The sequence below is a fragment of the Echinops telfairi genome, unplaced genomic scaffold (assembly GCF_000313985.2).
Source record: "Echinops telfairi isolate 266 unplaced genomic scaffold, ASM31398v2 ScPeMD7_70;HRSCAF=299, whole genome shotgun sequence".
NCBI lineage: Eukaryota > Metazoa > Chordata > Mammalia > Afrosoricida > Tenrecidae > Echinops > Echinops telfairi.
The window spans coordinates 70,305,206-70,330,236 of record NW_022103968.1 but is presented as its reverse complement, the minus strand read 5'-3'; the positions used below and the strand labels follow the sequence as shown (position 1 = coordinate 70,330,236).

Below are 25,031 nucleotides of genomic sequence, written 5' to 3'. Positions count from 1 at the left end.
GGAGATTTGAATGAAACAAGTCTCGTAAAAATGGAAAAGTAGATTGTGATGATTCAAGATTGAGTTACACTCTCAGTGATATAAAGAAAGAAAATCCACCAGAGAAGAATAAAGTCATCGTTCTAGCTTTTTAAAAGGTCACTTTGGAATGGGTTTTGAGACATTTGTCCATTGCCTTTTGCCACTAAACATTTCCCTTTTTATTAACCTTGGAACATAGTCTTTATTGTAGATCCACATATTGGTAGGTCAGAGATTAAGTTTGGCTTCCAGGCATGATTCTTTTGATTCACAATTCAAAAGTAAATGATCTAGTTGATAAGATGGGAAGTCACGAGCTTTTATATAAAATTCTTATTACTGGTTTCTGAAAGATTGGCTTTATGGGGCCTCATCCTCATATTTATTCACTCAGTTAATATCTGTAGACGTCTCACTGTTGGTGTTAGTAGGTGCTATGGGGTTCATTTCAACTCACGGAGACTTCATGTGTCAGACAGAACTCTCCCATAGACCACTATTGGCTGTCCTGTTTACAGAGGCATATCTTCAGGTCTCCCATGGAATTGCTAGGTGGGTTTGAACCACCAACCTTTTGGTCAGCAGCCAAGCATTTAAACATATGCCCACAAGGGCGCTTTCACTAGGCCCTATTGTAGTTTCTGAGGTTATATATAATGGGGAACAAGAAATATGTTTCTCTGCTCTCATGGGGGCTCACAGTCTAGAGAGAATCAAATGATGGTTTTGTTTGTTGATGGTACAAAGTATTATATTACTGATTTAGGCTGAGTATAAGTGGGGACTGCTCTAACAGGTGACATTTAAATAGAGATGAGGAAAAAATATCATGTAAAGATCAGAAGGGAAAATGAAACATCCAGGGAAATTTCCTTATGGTGAGAATCAGTTGAAGACTTCAAACTAAGACAATATGGCCGAGGCAGGATAGTTTTGATGACAAAGGGTGGTCTAGACTTGGACTAACCTGGTCCCTGGACAAGGTCATGATCCTGGTTCAAGTAGAGAGGCCGTGACAAAGGAAGGCCCTGTACACGATTGACTGACCCAGTAGCTGCAATGATGAGCCCCAGTATGACAACTGTGAGGATGGTGCACGACTGGGCAGTGTTCGATTCTGTTGGACATCAGGTCGCTAGGAGTCAGAACTGACTTGATGGCACCTCATAACAACAGCAACATCACCGATAGAGCAGTGGGTATTTTGGCTGTGAGCTCCAAGATCAGGGGTTCAAACCCACCCACCATTCCTTAGGAGAAAAGTGAGACGGTCTACGCCTTCACAGATGTAGTCTCTGAAATCCCGTGTAGCGGTTCGACTCTGTCCTATCAGGCCACGAGGACTTGGAGAGGACTGACCAGCATAGATGGATAACTGGAACAATGAGGCTCCTGGTAAGAAACAAAGGCACATATTACCCAGGAGAAGCAGGAGGGGAAGAATTTTATGAAAAGGCACCGTAGAGTTACGGGCACAGGTCAGGAATCACAAAGTCCCCAGAGCTCGTGACAGAGCAGGTGTTGAGCAGAATGGATGGAAGGGCATGTAGAGCAGCGGTTCTCAACCTGAGGGTGGCGACCCCTTTGGGGGTCGAATGGATCCTTTCACAGGGGTTGCCTGATTGTTAAAAGTAGCAAAATTACAGTTATGAAGTAGCATTGAAAATAGTTTTATAAACTGTATTAAAGGGTCATGGCATTAGGAAGGTTGAGAACCACTGAGGTAGAGAGACAGTGTAGTGAAAGACCATTTGGCAGAAACTGTGGTCTTCTGTAGAGAAATGTTGCCACTCCCATTTTATGACCTGACGGGAAAGAGCCAGGAAATAAATACCACAAATTCACCCCTTCCCACCTTTCAGTTTCCTCCTGACTCTTCCCACTGGTTAAGTACCACGGAGACCAGAGAACCCTCCATTGCTCAGGTGCAGGAGAGAAAACGGAAGGCAGGGCTTTGTTGGTTGAACGTGGCAGAGTCAGAAAGGGATGGGGGAGAAGGTTACTAACAAAAAGTGCCGCATAGTGAAAATCAGAGAGCCTAGACGTTCTGCTCCTTATGGTTGGAGGATATATCGCTACTACACTCAGTCTATTTCACTCATGAGCCAACTGCCTGGCACCTGTGGGAATTTCACTTTAGGAATCAAAATGTGTTGTGTAATATAATGGTACTTCAGCAATATGTTTGGACATATCTCTTTAGTATGAACTTAAATGACAACAGCAACAGCAGCAACAACAACACTTTGCCTTTGAGTTGATTCTGACATACCAGACTGACAGTGTACCATTGTGTTGATTTTCCCTCGGAGTGATCCCGCAGGACAGACTAGAAACCACAGCCATTCCGAGGTTTCAGTCGTTATCATAGCACACCCCCTGCTTTTCCTACCACGGGATGATTGGTGAGTTCCAACCTCCAACCTTTTGGTTAGGAGCTGATCCATACACCGATTTAAATGCTCACTCTGTCACTTGTAGCTGTGTGACCTTGAGCGGATCACTTAACCTCTCTGTACATCGTTTTCTTAGATGTAAAGTATAGATAATAAGCATATCTCCTTCAAAGGGTTGTTAGAAGATCAAATAAGTTAATCGTAATAAAACACTTACAAAAGTGCCTGACTTACAGCTTGTGCTCTATTAATGTTGACTGTTATTATTGTTGCAACCATTATTATGTATAAAAGCATCAAATGGGGACAGTATGACCAAGGAAGTCAAAATAAAATTGCTGCTCTGCACTTGGTTACTTTGTCCTCTTCCTTTCAAAGCAGATCACCACTGGGTGGTTTCTTAGCCACATTCTCACTCTAAGCAAACAACCAACTTTGTTTGGTTTGCAACATGAATGACAGTGGCATATACAGACATAGGGAAGGGATTGCTGTAGTTGCAAGAGCATTGGGCTGGGATTCAGCAGTCCCAGGACTTGCCAAACCCCACCACTGGTTGGCTTGAGGCACATCATAACAGCCTCTTCAGCTGACAGATGGGGATACTGACTCCCAGGGAATTAGCTACAAGATCTCTTCCAGATCTAAATGCTTTAATCGTGGTTGCCAACGGGAGTCAATCATAAATGCATGTCCTGTGAAAAAATATTAACAAAAGGAATACCTGGGAATAAGATGATAAAGAGATGTTTATTTTTTTAATCACTGGCTAAGGAAACATGTTTTTTCTGGCCTTCAGTTTCATGCTGGAAAGGCTGAAGGCTAAACCAAATATTTTGTTTGTTCTGATGTCCAGAGGTTGCAAACTTGTTCCCATGGACCAGCTCAGTCCTCCGGTGCTAATCTTCTAGGCACTGTCCATCTTGCATAGGTTTAAATAATCTTAGTGTGTGTCATCGAGACCCTATCTCTGACTCTTTGATGTCATACAAATGTAAGACCTTATTATTTGATCTCTGCATTTTAGAGTGGCTTCAGTTAAAAAAACAAGATGGGGAAATACATGTGTTTGAAACCGCTGGTGAATCTCCTCTGACCACAGACCAGGGATTCAGGAATAGTATTTTTTAAACAAAGAACAAAAAGAGAGGGGTGTGAGTAAGAGTAATGGAGAAGAGAGACGGCAGCCTCTACCCATGCGAAATGCCCTTTAAGATGTACATACTGACGCAATGGATGGGTGTATATATTGTGGTTAGAGCTCTATGAGGCTCCAATAAAGTGATTTCAAAAAAGAAAAAAGAAAATTTCTGGTTGATAAATGCACAAGGCTCTGCAGCCAGATTATATTTCTAGGCGGACAAAGTTATTTGTAAAAATTGTAAGAGTGTATGCCTACTGTATTTTCCACCAACCAATTCTGTTTGTTATTTGTTTGAAAACTTTGCTATGGATGCATTTGGCTATTGTTACAACTCAAATATTATCAATAAAGATTAAAAACAGTTAAAAAAAAAAGAAAGTGGATCACTGAGGATGCAGTTAGCCTAAAATGTAACACCTTATCACTTGAGCTCCCTTTTGACCCATTTTAAATTTGTTCCAGTTTCTAACATTTTCTGCTTTCTTTTTGAATAAGATTTGTTCTATTTTATTTTTTAATTGTTGTTGGTTTTTTGGTATGCTTTCTGCATATGAAATCCAGGATATGTAAATCCATAGAGACAGTAACTGGAATAAGTGGTTTCTTGGGGATATGACAGGAGAAGGGAGGTAGGGATGGGGAGCTAATAACAATGAGTAAAAGAAAGAAGACAATGTTCTAAAATTGATTGTGGTGATGATTATACAACTATTTTTATAAGACAAGATTTAACTATTGAGTAGTGTGATATGTGAATTATATGTCAATAAAACATATTGACATAAGAACATGTTTGTGGGAATTGCCTCCTCTAGGTCACCTCTACTCCCCCACCCCCCCCACCCCCAGCCCCCCACCTCCCACCCCGCCTCCAGAATCCCGGAGAGTTTGGCATAGCAACTGCTTGACTCATCCCTTTTCTTTTTCCTTCTCCATTATCCTCAACCATTTCTCCCTTTGGCTGACAAGAAAAAGGGCTTTCCAAGGATCAATTGCCAAGATAGCATTCTTATTTGACTGAGGAGTGTCATGGTTGTGTCACCCTCAGCCCCTTTTAATATATATTTGACCATACTGCGAGGATTTCCGAGGTGGGAGGTGGATATCCGCTCCCTCTCCCCTCCTCCCCGGGGCCCTGGACAGATTCCCCACATGTTCCCAGGAGCAGCAGTGGAAGCTGTTGTCCACAAGGAAAGACAAGCAAGCAGACCCCATGGGTCACATCAGCAACCTTTCCCCCACTTCCTTGTCGTACGAAGTTTATTCAAAGAAGCACTCACTCAAATCACCCCGGCCTATGTTTGAAATAAGTGGGCTTGCAACAAACATTTTGGTCTGTAAATGTCTAAACCTTTCAAAAGATTAAAGGAAATCAGTCCTGGCCTGTTTCATTAATTTGGCACCAGAGCAGAGGAAATGTGGTACTCATTTCAGTCGGATGGATTATGAGATGTGTCAGTTTTTCCGTTCTCTTTCTCCAGGGCATTTTTTTACTGCAAGGCCTGTCATGATGACATCACAGATCCCAAAAGAATAAAAAAATGCGGCTGCAAACGGCGTAAGTGGCGTTTCTTCCCCCGTTCCCTCTCTGTCTCTCTTCCCCACATTTGCTTTCCTTCCCCCGTTCCGACTTGAGAAATACTACAGAGCAAGGGTTTCCCCGGACATGTTTATGTTGCACTAGCGCTTTAAAAAGATGTGAAATAAATCCCTGTTCTCACCTTCTTAGCACAGGGGGTGAAAAATCACCCCCCTAACACCGGAGAGGCCCTAGCATCTAATTTCCACTCCGTGATCCTAAAGAAGCACTTACTTAGATGTGACCAGTTGAATATAGTCAAGATGATGTATAACAAGAAGGAAAGCGAAAGCCCGGTGGAAGCCCGGTTGTTTTTGTAGGGAGATTTCTAGTGGATGGGAGCGTGGCACGATGGGAAACATGCCCATGGTAACAGAGACAAACAGTTTAGGGGCCCAGTCTCCCAAATGGAAGCGGGTTCTCTTTCCTTTGGGGTTCTTATAGGTTTTAGTACCAAATATCAGAGTGTTCTATTAGAATTCCCTCAAATTGACCCCAGGAAAGAACTTTTCCATCAACAATAGGCTTCCCTAATAGTTGTCTGTCTCAATGACCAGCCTCAGAGCCCGTTGTTTTTTTGGGTAAACTAGATTGTGCTTGATAGATTCTGGCATATCTAAAAAACAGAAGCAAAAACCAAACCGATTGCCATCAAGTTGATTCCAATGCCTAGTGACCATATGTAGGATTTCCCAGGCTGCAAATCTATACGGGAGCAGACAGCATTCTCTTTCTCTGGTTGTAACAGTTTAACTTAGGGGTAGTCGTCTAATGCTGACCTGACAGTGCCATCAGAGCTTAAGCCCCTACCTAAATAGCTTGCAATGGGGACTCACGATAAAGATATGGCAAGAGAAAGTAATTGGATTGTGAGCTCCAGAGAAACTGTGGCTGCCAGTGAACATTGCTTTGAGAAGGCTAGGCCTTTTGCATTCATTAGACTGCATTGCTTAATCAAACTTTTTTACTAGAGATAACAGTGATAATGATGCTGTACTTCCTATGATGAGACAGTATTTTAAAGAGTCTTCAGGATTATTATTTGCTGTGATACTCTCAACACTTTGTAATTAGTAAGGGCTGTTTTTAATTCCATTTTACAAAAGAATAAACTGAGGCTATAATAAGAATACGGGATTGCTAAGGCTCACAAAGCCAGCGGCCAGGGCCTTCCTTGATCCTATTCTCAGAGCTCCCCAATTTATTTTTACAGGGGGGGGGTGATCATTTCCAGGATAGGTTCTGTGGAGTCTGCTGTGTAAGAACACAGCTATGAAAGATTATTTATAAAATACTGTGCACAAATAGAACCAGCCAAAGCAAAGAGCCTTTCTAGGGCATGCTAAGAAAGTGAAGACACTTTTCACTGCACTTGCAGAGGGGCCACAGTGAATGAAAACACAGCAAGATAGAAATGTCCCTGTCTTAAAGTCCCAGAGAAGACACCCCGTCTCTGGGGAAAATGATCATGAGAAGCCCTCTTAGTATCTCTGGGAATCTCTTTAGTCTCATTCCCAAATCTGAGGTAGCATAGGCATAAATGCTGCTAACCCTTGCCCACTGTCTTAACCCCATGTCCCTCCTCCACTCTGTTATCTGACAATATGATGTTTGATCTCTTAGATTAATACGAATAAGAGATTCTAAATGTCTGGGTTTAGGAATTTGGGAGCTCTGTTAGTCAATGAAAAGTAGCTAAGGAAGCATATGGCATGGATCAAATCCCATCTCCAGCCAACACCACCACTGCTACAACACCAGGCTTCTCACAAAGCAGGCAAACCTAGTGCTATTATGTGGACTGTGAACACAGGCGCTTCAGGCCCAACTCTGCTGATCTGGCATCTCCTGGGCCAATTCCTTCAGCAGAAAAGCAACATTCTGCGGGTGAAGGGAAACGAGAGAGAGTGATTAATGCAGCAAGGTGAACACTCTTGCGGAGAATGCAGGAAAGTGTTGAGGACAATAATCTGTGGCAACACAATAGCCAAGAATGTGTTCCTCCTGGAATAGAAATAAAAGGCAAGGCTATGATTTACTTAGTAATTATCCAATCACATTGATTGAGGGCCCTCCTTGCTGAAGCCGTGTGAATGGTGCTGAGGCTAGAATGGTGAGCAAGACAAAGTCCTGGCCCTTCTGGGCTTGCAGTCTAGTGGACGGGGACTAACCATAATCATAAACACAAATAAATGAATCCAGACAGACATCAGGGCTCTAAAGAAAATACAGCCTCTGCAGAGGAGAGAAGTTGAAGTTGCAGAGAACCTCGTGGGAATGTCCCTTTAGTCAGGAAAGTCAAGGAAGTGGCCTTGAAGCTGAGACTTAAGTACAAGTAGAAAGAAGGGTCAGGGAAGAGCCAAGAGGTGGATGTGAGGTTTTAGTATTTGAGGGATGGAAGGAAAGCCACTGGAACCTGTAGGATTCAACGAGCGAGTGGGTTACAAGGGCCACTATACAATTCTATAGGATTGTATAGGCCCTGGTGGGAGTTCTTGGGTCTTGTAAACCCACCCAGAGGTGTCCGAGAAAACAGATGGACTATCTGCTTCTGAAAGTCGCAACCTTGACAATCCTATAGAGCAGTTCTGCTCGGATCTACATGAGGTCACCACGCATCAGATCCGGCTTGATGGCAACCAACAGCACCAAACACTTGGGACGTAGCCGGATAATAAGAAGCAATTGGAAGGTTTACCAAGGAATTGGCATTGAGGCTTCTTTTTTTAAAAATCTCCTTGATAAATGAATAGAGGAAAACTCTTATCTGTCAAGAGCGGAAGCAGAAAGATGAAGTGAGGGTTCCTTGGCCTCTTGCTTTCAGACGACTGCAATGTCCCATTCAGTCTACTGTAAACCAGTGGAATGTAGCAGGCTACTTTTGAAGTCCCTAGAAATTAGGGTGTGGCCCCCATAGGTATTTTTCCATCTTGATTCTAAGCCAGTAATCAGCATATGTCTCACTTAATCTTGGAGAGAGAGGGCATATATCTTGGAGAGAGAATAAAACAATCTTATTCTCTTAGTGCCCCTTAAAGGTGTTTCAGCTAGTGAAACGTATGCTATTTGGTCATAAATGGTGCAGATTCCTGCAAATGAACTGCCTCTATCAAGATAAGCCCAATAAAATTGGTCTCTCCAGTTCTTCCCTGCACTCTGCCTCTCAGGTTCTTCCATAAAGAGGGGCTCAGCTGCCCCCTTTTTAATATTCAGTAACAACCCGATTCCCTCCATTAACGTTCTTCCTGATTAAAAGCCATAGCAACCCGTATTACAAGGAGAGGGATGCAGATACATGTGGCATTGGTGGGGAAGTGGTAGTTAGAGTAAAACACGTTGCTGAAAATAAGCATCCCCATGCAGAGTAAACAAGTGAGAAAATTTGGGAATATGTGTTTTAGTGGCAAAAAGACTGTAAATAGAAGATCCTCTGTTACTGACCATTGATCTAGTCACATTGCCTGGGACACTGTCTAGGTCCATAAGGATAGCCAGTCTACTTGGTCAGTTGCTCACATCTGTTAGGTAGACTAGATATTAAAATCCACCTTGGAATGAGCTATCCCCACGAGGACAGAGCTAATAACGTCCATGGGCTTTAGCTACAGGTAATCCTCTTCTTCCCACCACATCTTCCCTCTTCAAACTCCCCCTCCCCCATTCGCTTTCACTCAATAACCTTAAAAGTCTCATGTCATATTTGTATTATCCAGAGAAATAACAAGTGTGCACATTCCATGTGCACATTTCTAAAAATGTTGTGGTAGTATAGTTTAACATTTGCATTTCTTTCCATTTCTTCATAGCTCTGCATCAAGGATGAAAGTCAAATTCAGCTGTCTGGCCAAGGAGCAAGCTCTTACACCATACTCCTTACCCATTTCCTTTTTCTGTGTAAAGAACCTGATCTAATGATTTACATTCTTCCCCCCAACCCACCCGCCAGCTTTGAACAGTTTGCCACAGGGTGGAACCCTAGGGGACAAGGCATGTCTACATTTATGTGTTAGAAGAGAGTTTCTTTAACTTCTAATCATTGACATCTTTTTGATTTATTTTTTTCTCGTTGCTGCCTTGGAATTCGGCCCCACTCTGTTTTAACTGCACCCTGGTAGTGATATATTGTGAGTAAAACGGTTCCCAGCAGCCCAAAGTCCAGTCCCCATGTCTTTCTCTAGAAGAGATACTCCTTTTATTTTCTGTATAATTTCAATTTCATTTCCTTTTGGTATTTATGTTGCATGTAGCAGTGACATCATGCCCCTGACTTCCTCATCCGTCAGCATCGTCCAGAGTGGCCCGGGGCTCCAGAGTGTGGCAGGGAGACGACTCTCTGTTCATTCACTCGACACATACCTCACCCACCCGCAGCCTCCTGCCAGCTTCTGGCCCTGTCTTATTTTCCATTTGAAAATAAGACCTTGACAGCAGAGTTTCTCTTGACACTCTTTTCTCCAGCCCTTAGGACGGTGATTAGGCTTTGGTAATTATTCTTTCAGCTCTAGATGCCTACTCAATTGGAGATCATGCTATGCTTGCCTGTGAGAAAGTACGCTTGGTCTCCTCATGTTGAGTTTGAATTGCTATATTGAAGGAAACATATGCTCTATATATTCATATATTATGATATATATGACATATATCAGTACTTTTTATGTAAAATTGTCTATTTTTATATATAACTATAGAGGTAGTATATAGAGAGAGTGATGTATTTGTTACCAAATATATGCTTCTCTATTTGAGATAGTATTTGGTAGAGAGTGAATTGTGTTACTAAATTTGGAAACATTAATATCTACACTGCTTTGCTAGAGATAAGCATTCCATAGTGGTAATAATTCCCTCTAGTGCATGAAGTTCCCTTGCTCAAAAATAAAGTATATTTCTTAGTAAATACCTATTAAGATATACCCAGTTCCTTTAGGGGTATGAGTCTGGCATCTTAAAAGATGGGTTTACTTAGTCAAGGCTGTAAAGATGGCTCAAGGTGAACATCCCATCTCATTAAAGAGTATGTGTAAGTTTGAGCCAGTAAAGTGAAGTGTCTGAGCCCCTGCCTTTGTTACCCAAAATGTTATCCAACAAGCTTGGCAATTGAAGAAGGACATGGAAGGAATTCTCTGGATAACTTAGAGCGCCGCTGATGTCATCGACACCAATAATGGCCAGAAGGGTGTTATTTATACACATGAAACCTCACAGAAAACAGCATTCACGTGGCAGACCAGTGCTCCCAATGGGCGGGGAAGTAGAAAAGATGTTTCAGTCTACTCACCTTCCTTTGCAATTACTCCTCTGGCTTGAGGAGGCATCTTGCAGAGTTTGGAGGTCAAAGGATATGGAAGCCCAATGTAAAAGCAGAGTAAAACAATGAGTGTAGATTCAGCACACAATTCTTCAATTCAGTCAACATTAACTCCCTTCATTTACAGAATATCTCTGAGGATAACTTGAGTGTGTGGGCCACTTTTCTGCCTGCACAGCTGCCTATGGCATTTAGTGATTTGTTCAGAATTGGGAGGGACATTTAATGCCAATCAGCAAACAAATCCAGTGCCAAATCCCTCTGCCTTCCCCAACTATAATATGTTTTCCTTTGGGGTCAGTGAAGTCTGTCTGCTCTGTGCTGCTGACATGAACTGGCTTTTCCCTTTCCCTCTTTTTGTTCTTGGAAAACTACATGGAAGAACTTTCTTCTCCCTACAGAAGTGAATGGGAGGAATTTGACTTGCAAGAAAATTCTCCCTTCAAGCAAATGCCTCATTAAACCTCAGTGGACTTTTTCTTGTGTGTGTGTGCGTATATATATATGTATGTATATATACACACACATATATGTATATATATATATTATAATTTTAGTTGTTGACTAGTATATTCAGACCAGCTCTAGGATTTATGCTTGGAAATAACCCTTCCTTCACTGGATAGATTTGAAACCCATGGTTCTGATCTGAAAAGAGTATTTGTTGAAAGACTGTGAGAGTTGTTGCCTTCCACATCAGTGTTCTCTCACATGTGCTCTATTTGAAATCTAAAATATTTCCGCCCAATACTTGGAAAACTCCACCTGAGCCACTTAGTCAAGTTCTACTTTTCCTGCCCCTTCCAGTCCACCCTGGACATTAAGACTCTGTAATTGGAAATCGATTGAACAATTTGGCTGCTGATGCAGGAGGCAGATGGTGGCGAGGACAGGGTGGACTCCAACCCTGCCGTCCATTCCTGGTGTGGCTTGGAAGGGCTGACCAGCAGAGAGCCTGACTTTGACAGTGGATCGTCTGTGTACTTCTAGAACAGAGCGTTCACTGGAACAGCCACCTTTCTGTGGGCTTTGGTTCCGTGATCACCTCCCTTGGGAATGTAGGAATGGTGATTCAAGACAACTCTTGAAAAATGTTGGGTGTTAGAACACACACCAGTAAGAAAGCATTGATGAAGCCTACGAAGGAAATCCTCCTGTGTTGCCTGTGTAATACTACTAGGAAGTCCTAGTGGAATTATTGGATGGATAGCCACTTGATTTTGGTAAAGGAAAGCATATAAAAGCCTTCAAATTTTAAAATGGTCAAGACAGAGTTCTTGGGAGGGAGTGAGACCCTTGGTCTCATGCTTGGCGACCGCATAACCTATATCCATATGTGGCACTAGTCCAAGAGCAAGGACCTTGTGAGGCGGGCCAATGAGAAAACAGCACCCCCCGAGCGTTCTATAGCTGTTTTCCCAGAGTTAAGTCTGCTTATGTGTTTATCTGCATAAACTCCAAGAACTCTACGATGGAAGGACAAGTAGCTGCAGTATTCACATCTGCCCGAGACACACGTTAGAATGCTTCTTGTCTGAAGAAGCTGCAGCACGGCTTCCAGGGGACCTGGCGGCCCATTGATGAAGTGGCCCTGCTCTACACTGACCCACGGCCACAGAGGGTTTGCTCATCACAGGACCTCTCGCTATTCTCCACCAGGGGCGCTCCACATACTCCATGGATTTTAAGAAGCAATCAAATGGAAAGGACTCTTCACACATTTCAGTCCTTTGGGATAGCAAACTCCTCTGCTCTCCCTCAGAGAAAGTCCTAGTTCTGGTGTCTGTTCACTAGCTGCCCTTCCATACCAATCCACTAGATGTCCTCATAGATCTACTGACTATGACTCTTGCAATCTTGGGAAAAGCTTTCTGATGGTTGGGATTTGGAAAAGGAGGCCACACAAAAAAGAAAAGAAACAATAGGAGTGCGGGGCACTTTGTGTTGCCCAAGAGTAGATAACGTGATTTCCTGCTGTCTTAAATGAAGACTAAAACCTTCAAAGTTGCTTGTTGACACCTAACTTGAGGATATCTGGAATTAACCTTTCAACCTACCTCAACTCTAGAAAACAATCCCGAAGAAAATGAAATAGACTATGAGTGGTTTAGAATATCTATGATCTACTGAAACAAAATTGAAAGATTAGTAAGCTAGAGAGGGTAATAGAAATTTGGGGGTGGGGGAGTTGCTAATCTGGGAGTTCCATGGTTTAATGTTAGGGCAATTTTATGTGATGATTTAAGAGTGTAATTTTACACAAAGAGTGCCTCCATCTTCCGGACCATCTGCCGCCAGGGAAACACCTCCTCCCCAGTTTTGAGTTAAAAAGCTTACCCTAGACTTAGAAAGTCCTAGGAAATTTCTGCCTCACACCCCCTCCTTCAAGTCACATGCCCTCCAGAACTAAGGTCAGAAATGGCCTTAACATTTAAAGGCTAAGACCCCGGACAGAGGGTCAATGAAAACGGACTCTTTCCAGAAGTTGAGCAAGGGAGCCCCCTTTCAGTTGGCAGCATCTTGCTGGAGCCATTGTGATTCAGAGGTTTGTCAATGTGGAGGCACACTCCTTTTTAACTGTGTCTGTCTTGTCTTTGCTCCTCTCATTGGTCATAGTGCTGGGTTGTTTTTTGCTGTTGTTGGTTGTTTTTGTCTTTTTTGGTGGTGATGCTTGTCTGTCTTTTAGATTTTTATGTCATATTTTATGTGAGTGCAAAACTGATTGGGAAGGAATGACAAGCAATAGCATGTTTTCCTTTTTATGCATATGCTGCTTTGGGATATGACTGCTTATAACGAAAAGTTAATCTTCTTATAGCAAACGGGTTATTTTTGCTGCTTCAATGACCAGTTCCTGCATGCTAACAATACGACATTTTAAAACAATGCATGCACTCCAAAGTAGACAACAATAACAGTTGCAAACAGTCCCTGCTAAGCACTGGTTTAAAGTTGTCCTTCCTCTTGAGCCAAGTAAAAGGTTTTAATTGTCCGTTATGATGGGCTTGCTTCTGACAAAATCATTTCCAAAGTTATTCTACCTCATGCCCCTCCCCTTGTCCCGAAAGAAGATGTGTGCATGTGTGTGCACACGCATATACACACACACACATGCACATATGAACTTTCCTTTCCCCATCAATGTGTCAGAGTCTCGTGTTGTATGTGAAGCCAAAATGGCAGGATGGAAATGCACACCAGGGACTGTTGCTAACAAGAAGCATCTCATTTTGAATTTGATGGGCTTCGCTTTTGCTATAGCATTTGATTCGATTTCCGTCTCAAAACAAATTACCCAGAGTAAAACAATAACAACAAAAATCATCCTCATTTCCCTCCTTTGTATATATAACCAATCAACCTTCCTCGTCAAAAATTAAGAAAAAGCAAGGGAATAGTTTCCTTGTTTTATTCCAGATACACCATAAAGAAATATTTTCCTATCTTCAATGGAAGACATTTCCCCCCATCTCTCTTGCCTTCAGCCACTGTTGTGTATTTGGCCTATCCGTGCATTCCCACTGTTGGACCAAATGATTCAAATGCTATAGCAGAACCTTTTTAGGAGGAGGGGAGGAGTTCAAAATCAGCTTCCAGAATTAATGCACCACACATTGAATAAGCTGAAGATGCAGAGTGATCCAAACAACCAGCGAGCTGGGATGTGAAAAGAACATGCCGTGAAAAATGGGAGCCGGGTTTATAGGAATGAAGTTGCTGCCAACGAGATCTCTCATTCATCTTCCTCAGTACTTGTTTTTCACAATCATAACATTACCCTTGCTTGACAAATATATTGTATGGCAAGTCGTAAAGGTCTTAGAACAGGACTTGACCCATTTGAGAGATTTAAGCCCCACTTCCAGGTGACAATGACTGTAACATTCAAAGACAGCCAAACCACAAGTAATATTTCAAAATAACAGTGCAACCATTTCCACAGAGAAAAAGAAAGAAGGGCAAGACTTCCCAAATGGAGGGTGTGGATTCAGGGAATAAAATCACTCTAGTTCAGGTTTACTAGATGGTCATGGGTCGTGATGCTTGGAAGAAATACGAGTTCTTCTATCCTGTGGGGGGTGCAGTGGGGTGGAGGCAGTTCATGATAAGTGATACGTTTGCCTCTTGGAGCATCAAAATGAGGCACAGAGCATTTCTTGTACTGAAATATAAATTGGCTTGAAGGAGAAAGGTGAAAAGCCTTCAAAACTTCACAAGGATGCCAAGTTTTTGTAGATTAGCCCTTGAGTTAAATCTGCCCACTCACAGCACTAGTTTCAGAGGAGATAGCAATGCTGCACGAAAAGCTTAGTAAGATATCTCATATCGAGCTCATCGCCTATTTTACATTTTATAATTTCTAATCTATTTCATCCCAGATTTTCACTATGAGAACAGTGTGATGAACTAGCAAGCTAGTGGCTTGCTGAATTGTCGGTGGGAGAGAAGGAAAGCAGATGTGGTTTTCAGATCGTGTCCGCTTAAAGCAGAAAACGCACCTATGAGTAGTAGCGCGATGCATTCCAATAGGCCAACATCTCGCGTGCCTCTGGTGATTTCTGATTAATGAACTGCCTTTAATGTCAACTATGCAGCATTAGCCTTGAGTAGCTGCATTTCTTATATGGACAGATTTGGATATTTGTTCTGTCACGAATGCATTTAAATTCCTGTAGGCATCCTGGAAGCTCACAGGATGTTCAGCAGAGGCACCCTCAGATTCTACATTAACATGCAATCGTCTCACATCTGATTTGATGAAGGCTTATCCCAGGCTCTGCCTAATGCCCAGAAATGGATGGAAATTAGAAAGTTTACAGATGAGATTTTTTTTGCATGTTGCACAAAAAGATATATAATAATTTATTTACTAAAATGAGTAATTAATTGATTAGCTATGCGTCTCCTTTGTCCTCCTGTGTTAATTGTGCCATTGGAAAAACCGTTGGTTAGATTTTTACGGCCCATATTTTGCTCCTCCTTCTCCTCCTAGAACCTAACTGCAATCAGTCATGCACTGTTCCTGCCATCACTCCATTTTCAGGGAAAGACTATTAATAAGCAACAGGCTTGGAAACCTATAGAGACAATTCCGATTTTTAATACTTTTTGATGTACAAAAATACTGTTGTGAACAATCACGCTACATTTTTCTCTGGGTCAAGACTGTTAACCTGAACTAAGACCTGTGTTAAATCCCTGCAGCTGCCTTCCAGGTGCCTTGTGTGTGACCTTGTCATTAACTACAGCTCTTCCTCTCCTCCCATTCAACCCATGGTTCTAGCCAAGATGTCCGTCTACAAGAGAATGAAATGGGCATGTTGTTTTGATTGCGGACGTTCTGAGCGTGACTGCTCATGCATGTCAGGCCGTGTGCGTGGTAACGTGGACACCCTTGGGAGAGCCTTCCCACTTTCTTCTGTCTCTGTTAATGATTGCTCCACCAGTTTCTGTGCCTGTAAGTTTAATCCAACACATGCAGTTCCACGTTTGTGCTGTCTGTGGTGTCATCTCTGTCTTGTGTCGTGCCTGTGGTTCCGTGAGCCTGTTGGGCTAATGTCTCCCACCCCCCAATGTGATCTTTTGCCTGGTGATGTGTTGCCATATCTTCCTGTGTTCCTGTGTCCAGGCTGAGGAAAGCCTCCCTTCCAATTTTGTTAGCTCACTCTGCTTCTTGTAATTGTGTGCAGAACTGGTATATGACAGTATGAGGATAGCCCGTTTCAATTTCAAAAAAATAGAAATGGAAATTAATATGTTCAATACTAATCAATACAGATAAATAGTCAAGTCTATTTCTTAATGTTTAGAAAAAGGCTTTGAATTGGATTGGGTGGATGGGAAGAAAGAAGAGTGTAGAGCAGCGGTTCTCAACCTGTGGGACGCGACCCCTTTGGGGGGGTCAAACAACCCTTTCACAGGGGTCACTCAAGTCATAATAGTAGCAAAATTACAGTTATGAAGTAGCAATGAAAGTAATTTTATGGTTGGGGGGTCACCACAACACGAGGAACTGGATGAAAGGGTAGTGGCATTAGGAAGGTTGAGAACCACTGGTGTACAGAATAAACTGGCTATACATTAACTTGCCTAAAGTGAGCTTAAATGTTTTCCATAATACAACAGAGTTATATATGAGGTATTTACATATACTTTACTGTATCCCTACAACCTATATTTCTTTCCTATATTTCACCTTACGTGGGGTGGGTGGGGGGGAGAAAGCTTCTAACTTTTCTGATCTATGTAGGTTGATGGATTCTAGACCTTCCCCTTAAAAGATGACTCATTCAAAGGATCTTTAGAATAATATCTTTTATTTTTCCAAAAATATAGACTTAAAAAACACTAAAGTATCTAGTAGTAATCACTTTTTGTAGGAAAATAGTAAACTGAATTTTCTTGAATCCACATCATATACCTTTGAGGCATGTTGTCTTTTGTTTCCTACAAACTCAGTGAGGTTAAAGGACCCGTGTTACATGCCAAGGCCATGTAACTGGGAGTTGACAAACTGAGATTTGACCTTCACCATGGACTTTGCTGATGTTTTATTGCCATAGTTCAAAGGTGATATTACTGAAAACTCAAGAATGCACACTCAGGTACTGTGATATGGTTCTTGTCCAAGGCAGAATAGACAGGTTGTGAATCTGTGTGAGGATTTGCCAGTCGGAAAGTATTGCTATAATCTTGTTTCACAGTTTTAGTAACATGGAAGATGAGAAGCATTTCCTCCTTCTGTTTTTTATCCCCTCCTTCCTTTTTTCCCCACATTTCTTTTTCTTTTCTTTTCTTTAGCAGTTTTATTGACATATAATTCATAAACCATATAATTCAATCGTTTAAACATCTTAAAAAGATCTATGGAATCATCATCGTAATCAGCCCCTGCTTTTTAAGCACGGAGCCTATCTATTGGCTTGGCTCTCTCCATATAATGGCGCAGAGCTGGTGGAACTAAAAGTTCCCTAGCAGGGATTAATTCACACTAACAAGAAAAGGAACAAAGTTCTTAACTCTGAAGCATTCAGTGTTATGGAAAATGAATTTGGTTGACTCACCTGTGCCCATGTTGAAATAATGCCCTTGTGTGAAAGTGACCAATGAAGGTGTTCAGTGCCAGGACCCCTAATATTAGTAATGTATCGTGGACTAGTGCACCCCCTAGGCACTGGCATTGGGCCTGCAGTTCCAACGGAGCCGTGGTCTGTGCGGAGACCTGTATGTAATACAGAATATTTGGAAAAGTTAAGTGTAGGACGTGCCTCATGATCTACTGTCCTTCTAAAACAGTGCCAATGAACAAGATTCATTTTTCATGGTGGAATCTACTGGAATTTGAGTTGTGAGGGACTTTGGATAATTCCAACCTAAAAGGAGTTTCCTTTATAATCTTTCTTATGGATGCCTCAATATGAATTCTTACTTCTTTATACTCACTACAAAAGTCTGGAATAACTTATTTGACACCTCCAAGATGATACATGTCATAACTACATAATGAAGTTATCTCTTTTCAGGGGGTGGTACAAGACAGGAGCTAAGGAGAAAGAGCAGGGTTGTGCAAAAGGGTGAACTGTGGCAGCATCATTTGGCCACATTTCTGTGATTGGTGGTTGGCAGATGTCACCACCAGCCACTTGAATATGCCTCTTGTAGAGGCACAACATTTTGATCAAAATATATCCTTCTATTCTCAAATAACCACCCTGAGACAGTAGCCAGAGACTGAGTGGAGCCAATGAAGGGGCCACTCTGGTTTTGAATTAGGGTATATGGTCAATTCTTGACACCAATCACAACAACATCTCTGTCTTCTGTTTGAGGACCTTACACCCAATGTGTATGATTTCCATTGTATCCAAGAGAAACCATAATTTGAAGTATTTCTTAGCTTTGCAATTTCCTCAAAGCATTGAGGAAAACCAGGAGAAGAAACCCCCTGGAGTGTGATCGCCCTGTCTTGCCAGACACACCTGCCACACACGTCTTGTGCACAGTGTTGTTGGTTTTCTAGACCCTTTAAAAGTCAGCCCCACCGCGGGAAAAAAAAAAATAGAGCTCTAGGCTGTACATTGAAGCCTTAACTAATCTTGACAGCTTGGCGGGGTTTTGCCTCTTCTGTTTCATCAGTCTCTCCATCGCTGCCACTCCATCAAACAAAAGCAGGTTTCATCTGCCTCTGGGTGAGACCACTCACCTTTGACCAGCAATAATAAGTTAGGAAAAAGTCCATTCCAGCCCGAGCCCCTTCCTGAACCCATATACGCCCTTCTTTGAGGAAAACAGCTCTGTCTAGGCAGGATTCCACCGGCAGACCTTCAATAGCAATCCGCGGGCTTCTTCATTGGTGGTGGGGCGGGGCAGTGCCCATTTGCCAGCCCTGGTTGACTCCAAGAGCAGTGGGGAGAGTGGCTTTTTGTGAGATCTGAGCAGATGGGAAATGTGGGGACCTGACCATTAGAAATGGCAGGAGAAGGCCTGGAATCAAAGTGAGGTCAGCTGGGCAGATCAGGTTACTTCTCTTACATTCTTTCGTTGTTCAGAAAATCATTTTGAATTAGTGTCAACAGAGCCCTGATGGGTTTTGCCCTTTGTCTTTATGCGCAGGCTGTATTGTTTCCCAAGACGCTCATTACAGGTCATTATATTATCATGGAGCTTGCTTTGGTTGCCGGTTCCCAGGTGAGTGTGTGTGCTCTGGAGACGCCTTAATTCACGTCTCCCTTTTGTCCCCCTCTTTACCAATTCCTTTTTTTTTTTTTAAAGGGGAAAGGTTTCCACTTTTTGAGGGACTTTAAGTGGAAACACAAAGTCCTATTATGCACTGACAGAAGTGAGAGGAGAAGTAGCACATTCCCAGAGGAATGAAAACTGTTTATTAAAAAGGTTCACACAGTTTGAAAATTCTGCCTTCTAAAGGCAGGAGATGCTCCTTCAGGGGACTTCTCTCTGGATACGCAAGCCCAGACAATGTTGGCAACAAAGGCCTTCAGCGCAGAGAGGAAGGACGAGTTCATAAAAGGCTTAAAAATCATTGTCAGGAAAAAAGGCAAATAGAGACCAATAAAGAGCCATTCTCAGCATTTTATACTTGACAGTCTAGAATTGTCCAATAGGCCCAGTATGCTGAAGACTGTGCACCATTGTACATTCAGCCTGATTTTGTGGGTGCTTCACATGTGCCTACTTGGGAGGACAAGCTTGACGAAGAGACATGGGGCTGACATGGGCCCCAGCCAATATTTGAGTATTGTCAAATATAAGAAATACGTATTTAGCAACCTAAAACCGAAACCAAACTCACTGCCATCGAATCAATGCTGACTCCTAGTGACCTTGTAGGAAAGGGGAGAACTGCCCCTGTGAGTTTCTCAGACCATCTCTCTTGACGCAGTAGAAAGCCCTGTCTTTCTCTAGCAGAGCAGCCGGTGATTTTGAACTGCTGACTTTGTAGTTCGCAGCCCAACATGTAACCACAACAGCCTACATATAGGTATAAGTAAATGTCCTTGAGTGGGCTCATTGGGTCAGCCCTGGGTGACTACCTGAAATGTGGGCAGCTGGTGGCCATCCATAGGTCTGAGAATGGCTGCGGAAGAGGCACATCCCTGAGAAGAGCTCTCTGGAGTGCCGTGCTACCCTGCAACACACACGGCCACGGAGAGCTAGAGCCGCTTACCTCAATAAACTCATAGAAAAGGATCCTTTATCTGTGTAGAAGTTCATGCACGTTATGCCAGTCTTCCTTGATATCTGATTATTAAGTTGAACAGAACAGGACTATTAAAGAGATGATGCAGTAACAACAGGATCGTCTTGATTCAAACCTGAGAGCCTGCCTGACATGATGCTGATGACAAAAAAATCAGAGACTCTGACATGACCAAATGAATCCGACAGTGGAGGAGAAATGGGTCTTCCGAGTTGCATTGGGCAATAGTTTTAACTAAAGTTGATTATTCATATCAACCACTCAATTTAAACCTGCACCATCCCATGCACACTTTTGCAAATGACTGTAGCTCATTTCCAACTCTGCATGAGTTTTGTCTCGGGTATGAATAAACTACAAGGAGGCATTTGAATCCAGTGGTTAGCGTGAAAGCAGAAGCCCAATACAATTAGGTAGAAGGCAGCCATCGAGAAATCAGTTTAGTGTAATCTGGAGTCTTGTCAGATAATAAACTAAAATCAGCTTATCGCAAGTAGCCTTTGGTTTGTGGAGGCAGAGAATTAACATTGTCAATAGAACTAAAGTCACTCAGGTGAACTAATGGCATTCTGAAGTACACAAAATCAGATAGTAGAGCAGAGGGTAGAAATAGCTTTAGAATAATGTCTGTATTGGGATGTACCCTCTGTTGACAGTCTCCAGCACCTGGTAAAGTAAATTTTTCATTTAATAAGCTATTAAAGTTTTCCTTTAAGAGCCAATAGCTTATACTTATCTCCCTTTTATGTATACTTTGGGGTTGCTTCCTCAAGCTCTGATACTAAATATTATTTCAGTTCTGGGTCCTGAAACTAATAAGCCCCTCTTCCCACCATCACCTCCGAGAAAAAGGGGAGGGATGGGAAACGCAGCTCAAATCAATTTAGCCATAGTGTTCCAAGTCTGCATGTGTTTAAGCCCGTTTTTCTTAAGTCAGCAATTTTCTCCATTTCCCCATGCATACTGCTATGATTTTGATCCTTCTATTGACCTCTTGTTCTCTTTTGATCCCCTCCCCCTATATGAACCCCGTATCCATGTAACCTCAGCCCATGCTGAGGTTTGAACATCTGCAGATTTGATCATCTGCACTTCTTTGTGGAAAGTGCGAGTAGGAAAGCAAGTTATCATGGGCAGCTACCTCATCATTCATTCTGAGTCTACAAATGTTCTTGTGATGGGACCTGTTAGAGCGCTTTTCTTGGTGGCAGACAGGGTTATCGAGGTAAATGCACTTACTTTTGTGATAGCAGTATTTAGCAATCAGTTGATTATAAATATACCTTCCTGCGGCCACAGTTTGCATAGTCAATAGCTTCCGAAATCAGTATTGTAAAGCAAAAGTTGTATTTGGTCAAAACAATAAAAAAAAAAATAGTCTCTTAAATCGCCTATCACTAAGCAGCTTCAAGGGAATTCCTGTATGGCACAAATGGTTAATGCATTCTGTGGCTAACCAAAAGTTGGAAGTTTGAGTCTACCCAGAGCTGCTTTGGAAGAAAGGTTGCGAGATCTTCCAAAAAATCATCAGCCATTGCAAACCCTTCGGAGCACAGTTCTGCTTTGGCATACATGGGGTCACCATGAGTCTGAATCAACTCAAGAGCAAGAGGGGTTTTGCTTTTAAAAACAATGCTGAGCAAACCAGATTTTTATCCAGAATAGATAGCTGCTTATTTTTGTTGTTCAGATTAGTGTGGATGAGACTATTGGTTTCCATCTAGAGAGCTTGTTGTGCATGTCCCCCCAAAACAAGCGTGTGTTTCCTGCTGTCTGAAAGTAGAACATTCCTAATGAAATCTATTGTAAACCAAACTGGTATAAAGCAAAGAAGTAATTACCATTAATATATATGGGAAAACTTTGAAGGCATTCCCAGATTCCAAAAATAACCAACCAAATCATATCAAATAATACACAAAACCTAAACTAGCACGAAAACAATAGAATTCACAGACATAGTTCACAAAGCTAGCAGCTTGATGCTGACTCAGGTTAGGTCTTGGGGAAGGAGGCTGGTGATGCGCTCTCCGTGCTCAGGGTGTGTGCTACTTCTTTCACAGCTCAATGCAAAACCAATGTTGAACATGCTTCTCTCTTCACCTTTCTTTATAAAGCAAAACTCCTCTCCACAAACTCTCTTGGTTAGAGAAAGCAAATACTAAGGAATTTCCTAGTGAGAGTGGGGAATACTACATGTAGATTTCCTTTAATACATGATGGCGAGGCCCTATAAAGAGTAAAGGGGAAGGGAACAATAGGTAAAAGCAACCAAGTGTTGGAAAGAAATTCTTTGACACAGGCCGGAGAGAGTAAAGATATAAAGAGGTCTGGATGGTGGGAGGCGGGGTGGTTTGAGGTGAGGATAAAGAGGTCCTTTGTGTGTAACCCCCACCATTTGAACCCCTCTCATGCCAGGAACAAAACACTCCCGACAGGTGACTTAGCTCTTTAAGAACCAACTAAGAAGGACATTGTTGGGGTGTCACAGTAGGCTGAACAGAGGTCCTTATGGAAGACAATGCGAAAATTATGTTGGCATTTTAATTTTAGAACAGTTGCCAGTTAGAATACTCACCCTGATAGCTCCTTATCACCAGACAGGGGTTCTCTGTCTACCCTCCACCGTGGAGAACAGATTCCACAAGTCAGGGCTTCATTTCCCCTCCTCCACCACGATCGTGGGTGACGGATGCCATGGCCACCTTCCACGTGAGCTTTCTTGTCAAGGATCTGCCTGAAGCGCAAATCTTGACCTTTACGATATTAAAGAAAGTCCCAATGAACAGGCTGAGTTTTGAATCAGAGCATGCTGGGAACAAATGTCAAGTCTGTCTCCTGCCTCCCTCTTTGACCTGCACCAGGAGCCTAGATCGGACTCAGTCTGGAGTTGGCAGAGTCTTTGACTTTATGGGTCTGGGGAGACATAACTTACCAACAAAGAGTTATTAAATTTTTATCAATTTTGCAACACAATGTAAATGCCTCCTATGAATCTACATTGTATTCATTATCATTTAAAACGTTAATTAAGCCAAAGTTGCTTTTAATTCCTCTCTAAATGGGCCTCTGGGAAGAGGCTTTTAGAAACATCTGTGGGAGCTAGCAGCATGCAGACTGAAAATCCCCAGCCCTCACTCTACTTACTCCCCCAAGTTGATTGTGATGGCATGCTTATGGCTAATTGGTTGTGATGTGAGTGTGTATTGTCTCCAATTAGTATCAGACCCATAGTTGTGCAAAACCATTCAAGAGAAGCTGACGAGCACTGCACAGGCTCCTTCGCACTCTGCTTGCACATCGCATCCAGACGGAAATGGGAAATGGGCCTAGGCCTCCCCCTTCTCATATGGTACACATCTTTTCAGTAGGTTATAAAAATATATATGTGCATCTATGATTTTATATATATATATATATATATATCACATTTATAAACAGGCTAAAGGGTGAAGAAGGAACAGTGAGGTCTACTATGAGTTGCTAAAAGATCACCCTTTTGAGAATAAGGCAACCTTTTTATCCTATCTGACTGCAATTGGTCCCCTACACGCTCACTCAACACTCACTGCTATGGAGTCAATGCTGACTTAGCCACCCCCTGTGGGTTTCTGAGACTGTAACTGTTTATGGGAGCAGAAAGCCCAATTCATAACCACCACACCACCAGGGCTCCTGTCCATTACACAAATACATCTGTAGTTACTATCTACATACTCCATCTCCCAGGAACCCAGGACGTCGTGATACTATGGTGGTACAGTACATGTCCAATTGATTTAGTGCCATTCCCCTCAAACAGTAGTCTATCCTCTGTTCCTAAATACTATATACAAGATATAGTCTTACATACAGTTATATATATATTATAGACATATTTATATATATTACAGTTTTATATGCAGCCTTTTATACAAGGTACCTACAGGGGTGTGTGTGTGTGTGTGGGTGTGTGTGTGTGGGTGTGTGTGTGGGGGGGGCGTGTTCAACAGAACCCAGGGAGTGCAATCATTAAGCACTCAGCTACTAACTCCAGGGCCCCTATAAGACAACGTAGACTTGCCTCTGTGGGTTCCCAAGACTGTAACTCCTTAGGGCAGTAGAGAGCCTCATCTTTCTCCCGGAAAGGGGCTGGTGGTTTCAAACTGCTGACTTTGCAGTTAGCAGCCTAAAGTGTAACCCATTACATCACCAGGGCCATTGAATTATGGTAAAATAGGGCCCCATTATTGGGAGGGAAGCTTTGGCTGTGAGAATGTATTCTTCATCTATAATACAATAGAAAACATATAGGATACTTGACCAGGGAAATGACTGGAGTGAAGTTTTGTTTTTTGGAAGACTGGGATAGCTGTTATAGAAAAAGGGACTGGTTGAGGAAAATGAACAGTTGAGAAGCCAGTCCCTTGAGACTGGGGAGAAAACAGCAGAGTGGAGGCTGTAGAAGGAGGGACAGAGAACCGAGCCATTGGGAGAAGGCTTAAAAAGCATGATTGACAGCCTTGAGGCCTTCACTGTTGAAGCACATTATCTAAATGCAAACTCACAAAGTTCACATCTTTTTTTTTAATCATTTTACTGGGGGCTCGTACAACTCTTATCACAATCCATCCATCCATCCATCCATTGTGTCAAGCACATATGTACATTTGTTGCCATCATCATTCTCAAAACATTTGCCTTCTACTTAAGTTCTTAATATCGGCTGCTCATATTTCCCCCTCCCTCCTCCCTCCCTCATGAAACCTTCATAATTCATAAATTATTATTATTTTGTTATATGTTACATTGTCCAACATCTCCCCCCTCCCTCTTCTCTGCTGTCCATCCCCCAGGGAGGAGGCTATACATAGATTCTTGTAATC

At 42.3% G+C, this 25,031-nt stretch overlaps 1 protein-coding gene across 1 annotated transcript in view; it reads left to right on the top strand.

Annotated features, from left to right (window-relative positions):
- The window catches only part of KCNMA1 (potassium calcium-activated channel subfamily M alpha 1), a 1,099,869-nt gene that overhangs the window by 902,768 nt on the left and 172,070 nt on the right, over nucleotides 1-25,031 (top strand). Inside the window, 2 exon segments of the mRNA XM_045291187.1 lie at nucleotides 5,043-5,119; nucleotides 9,256-9,264. Of these exon segments, the coding sequence (XP_045147122.1) occupies nucleotides 5,043-5,119; nucleotides 9,256-9,264 (86 nt within the window).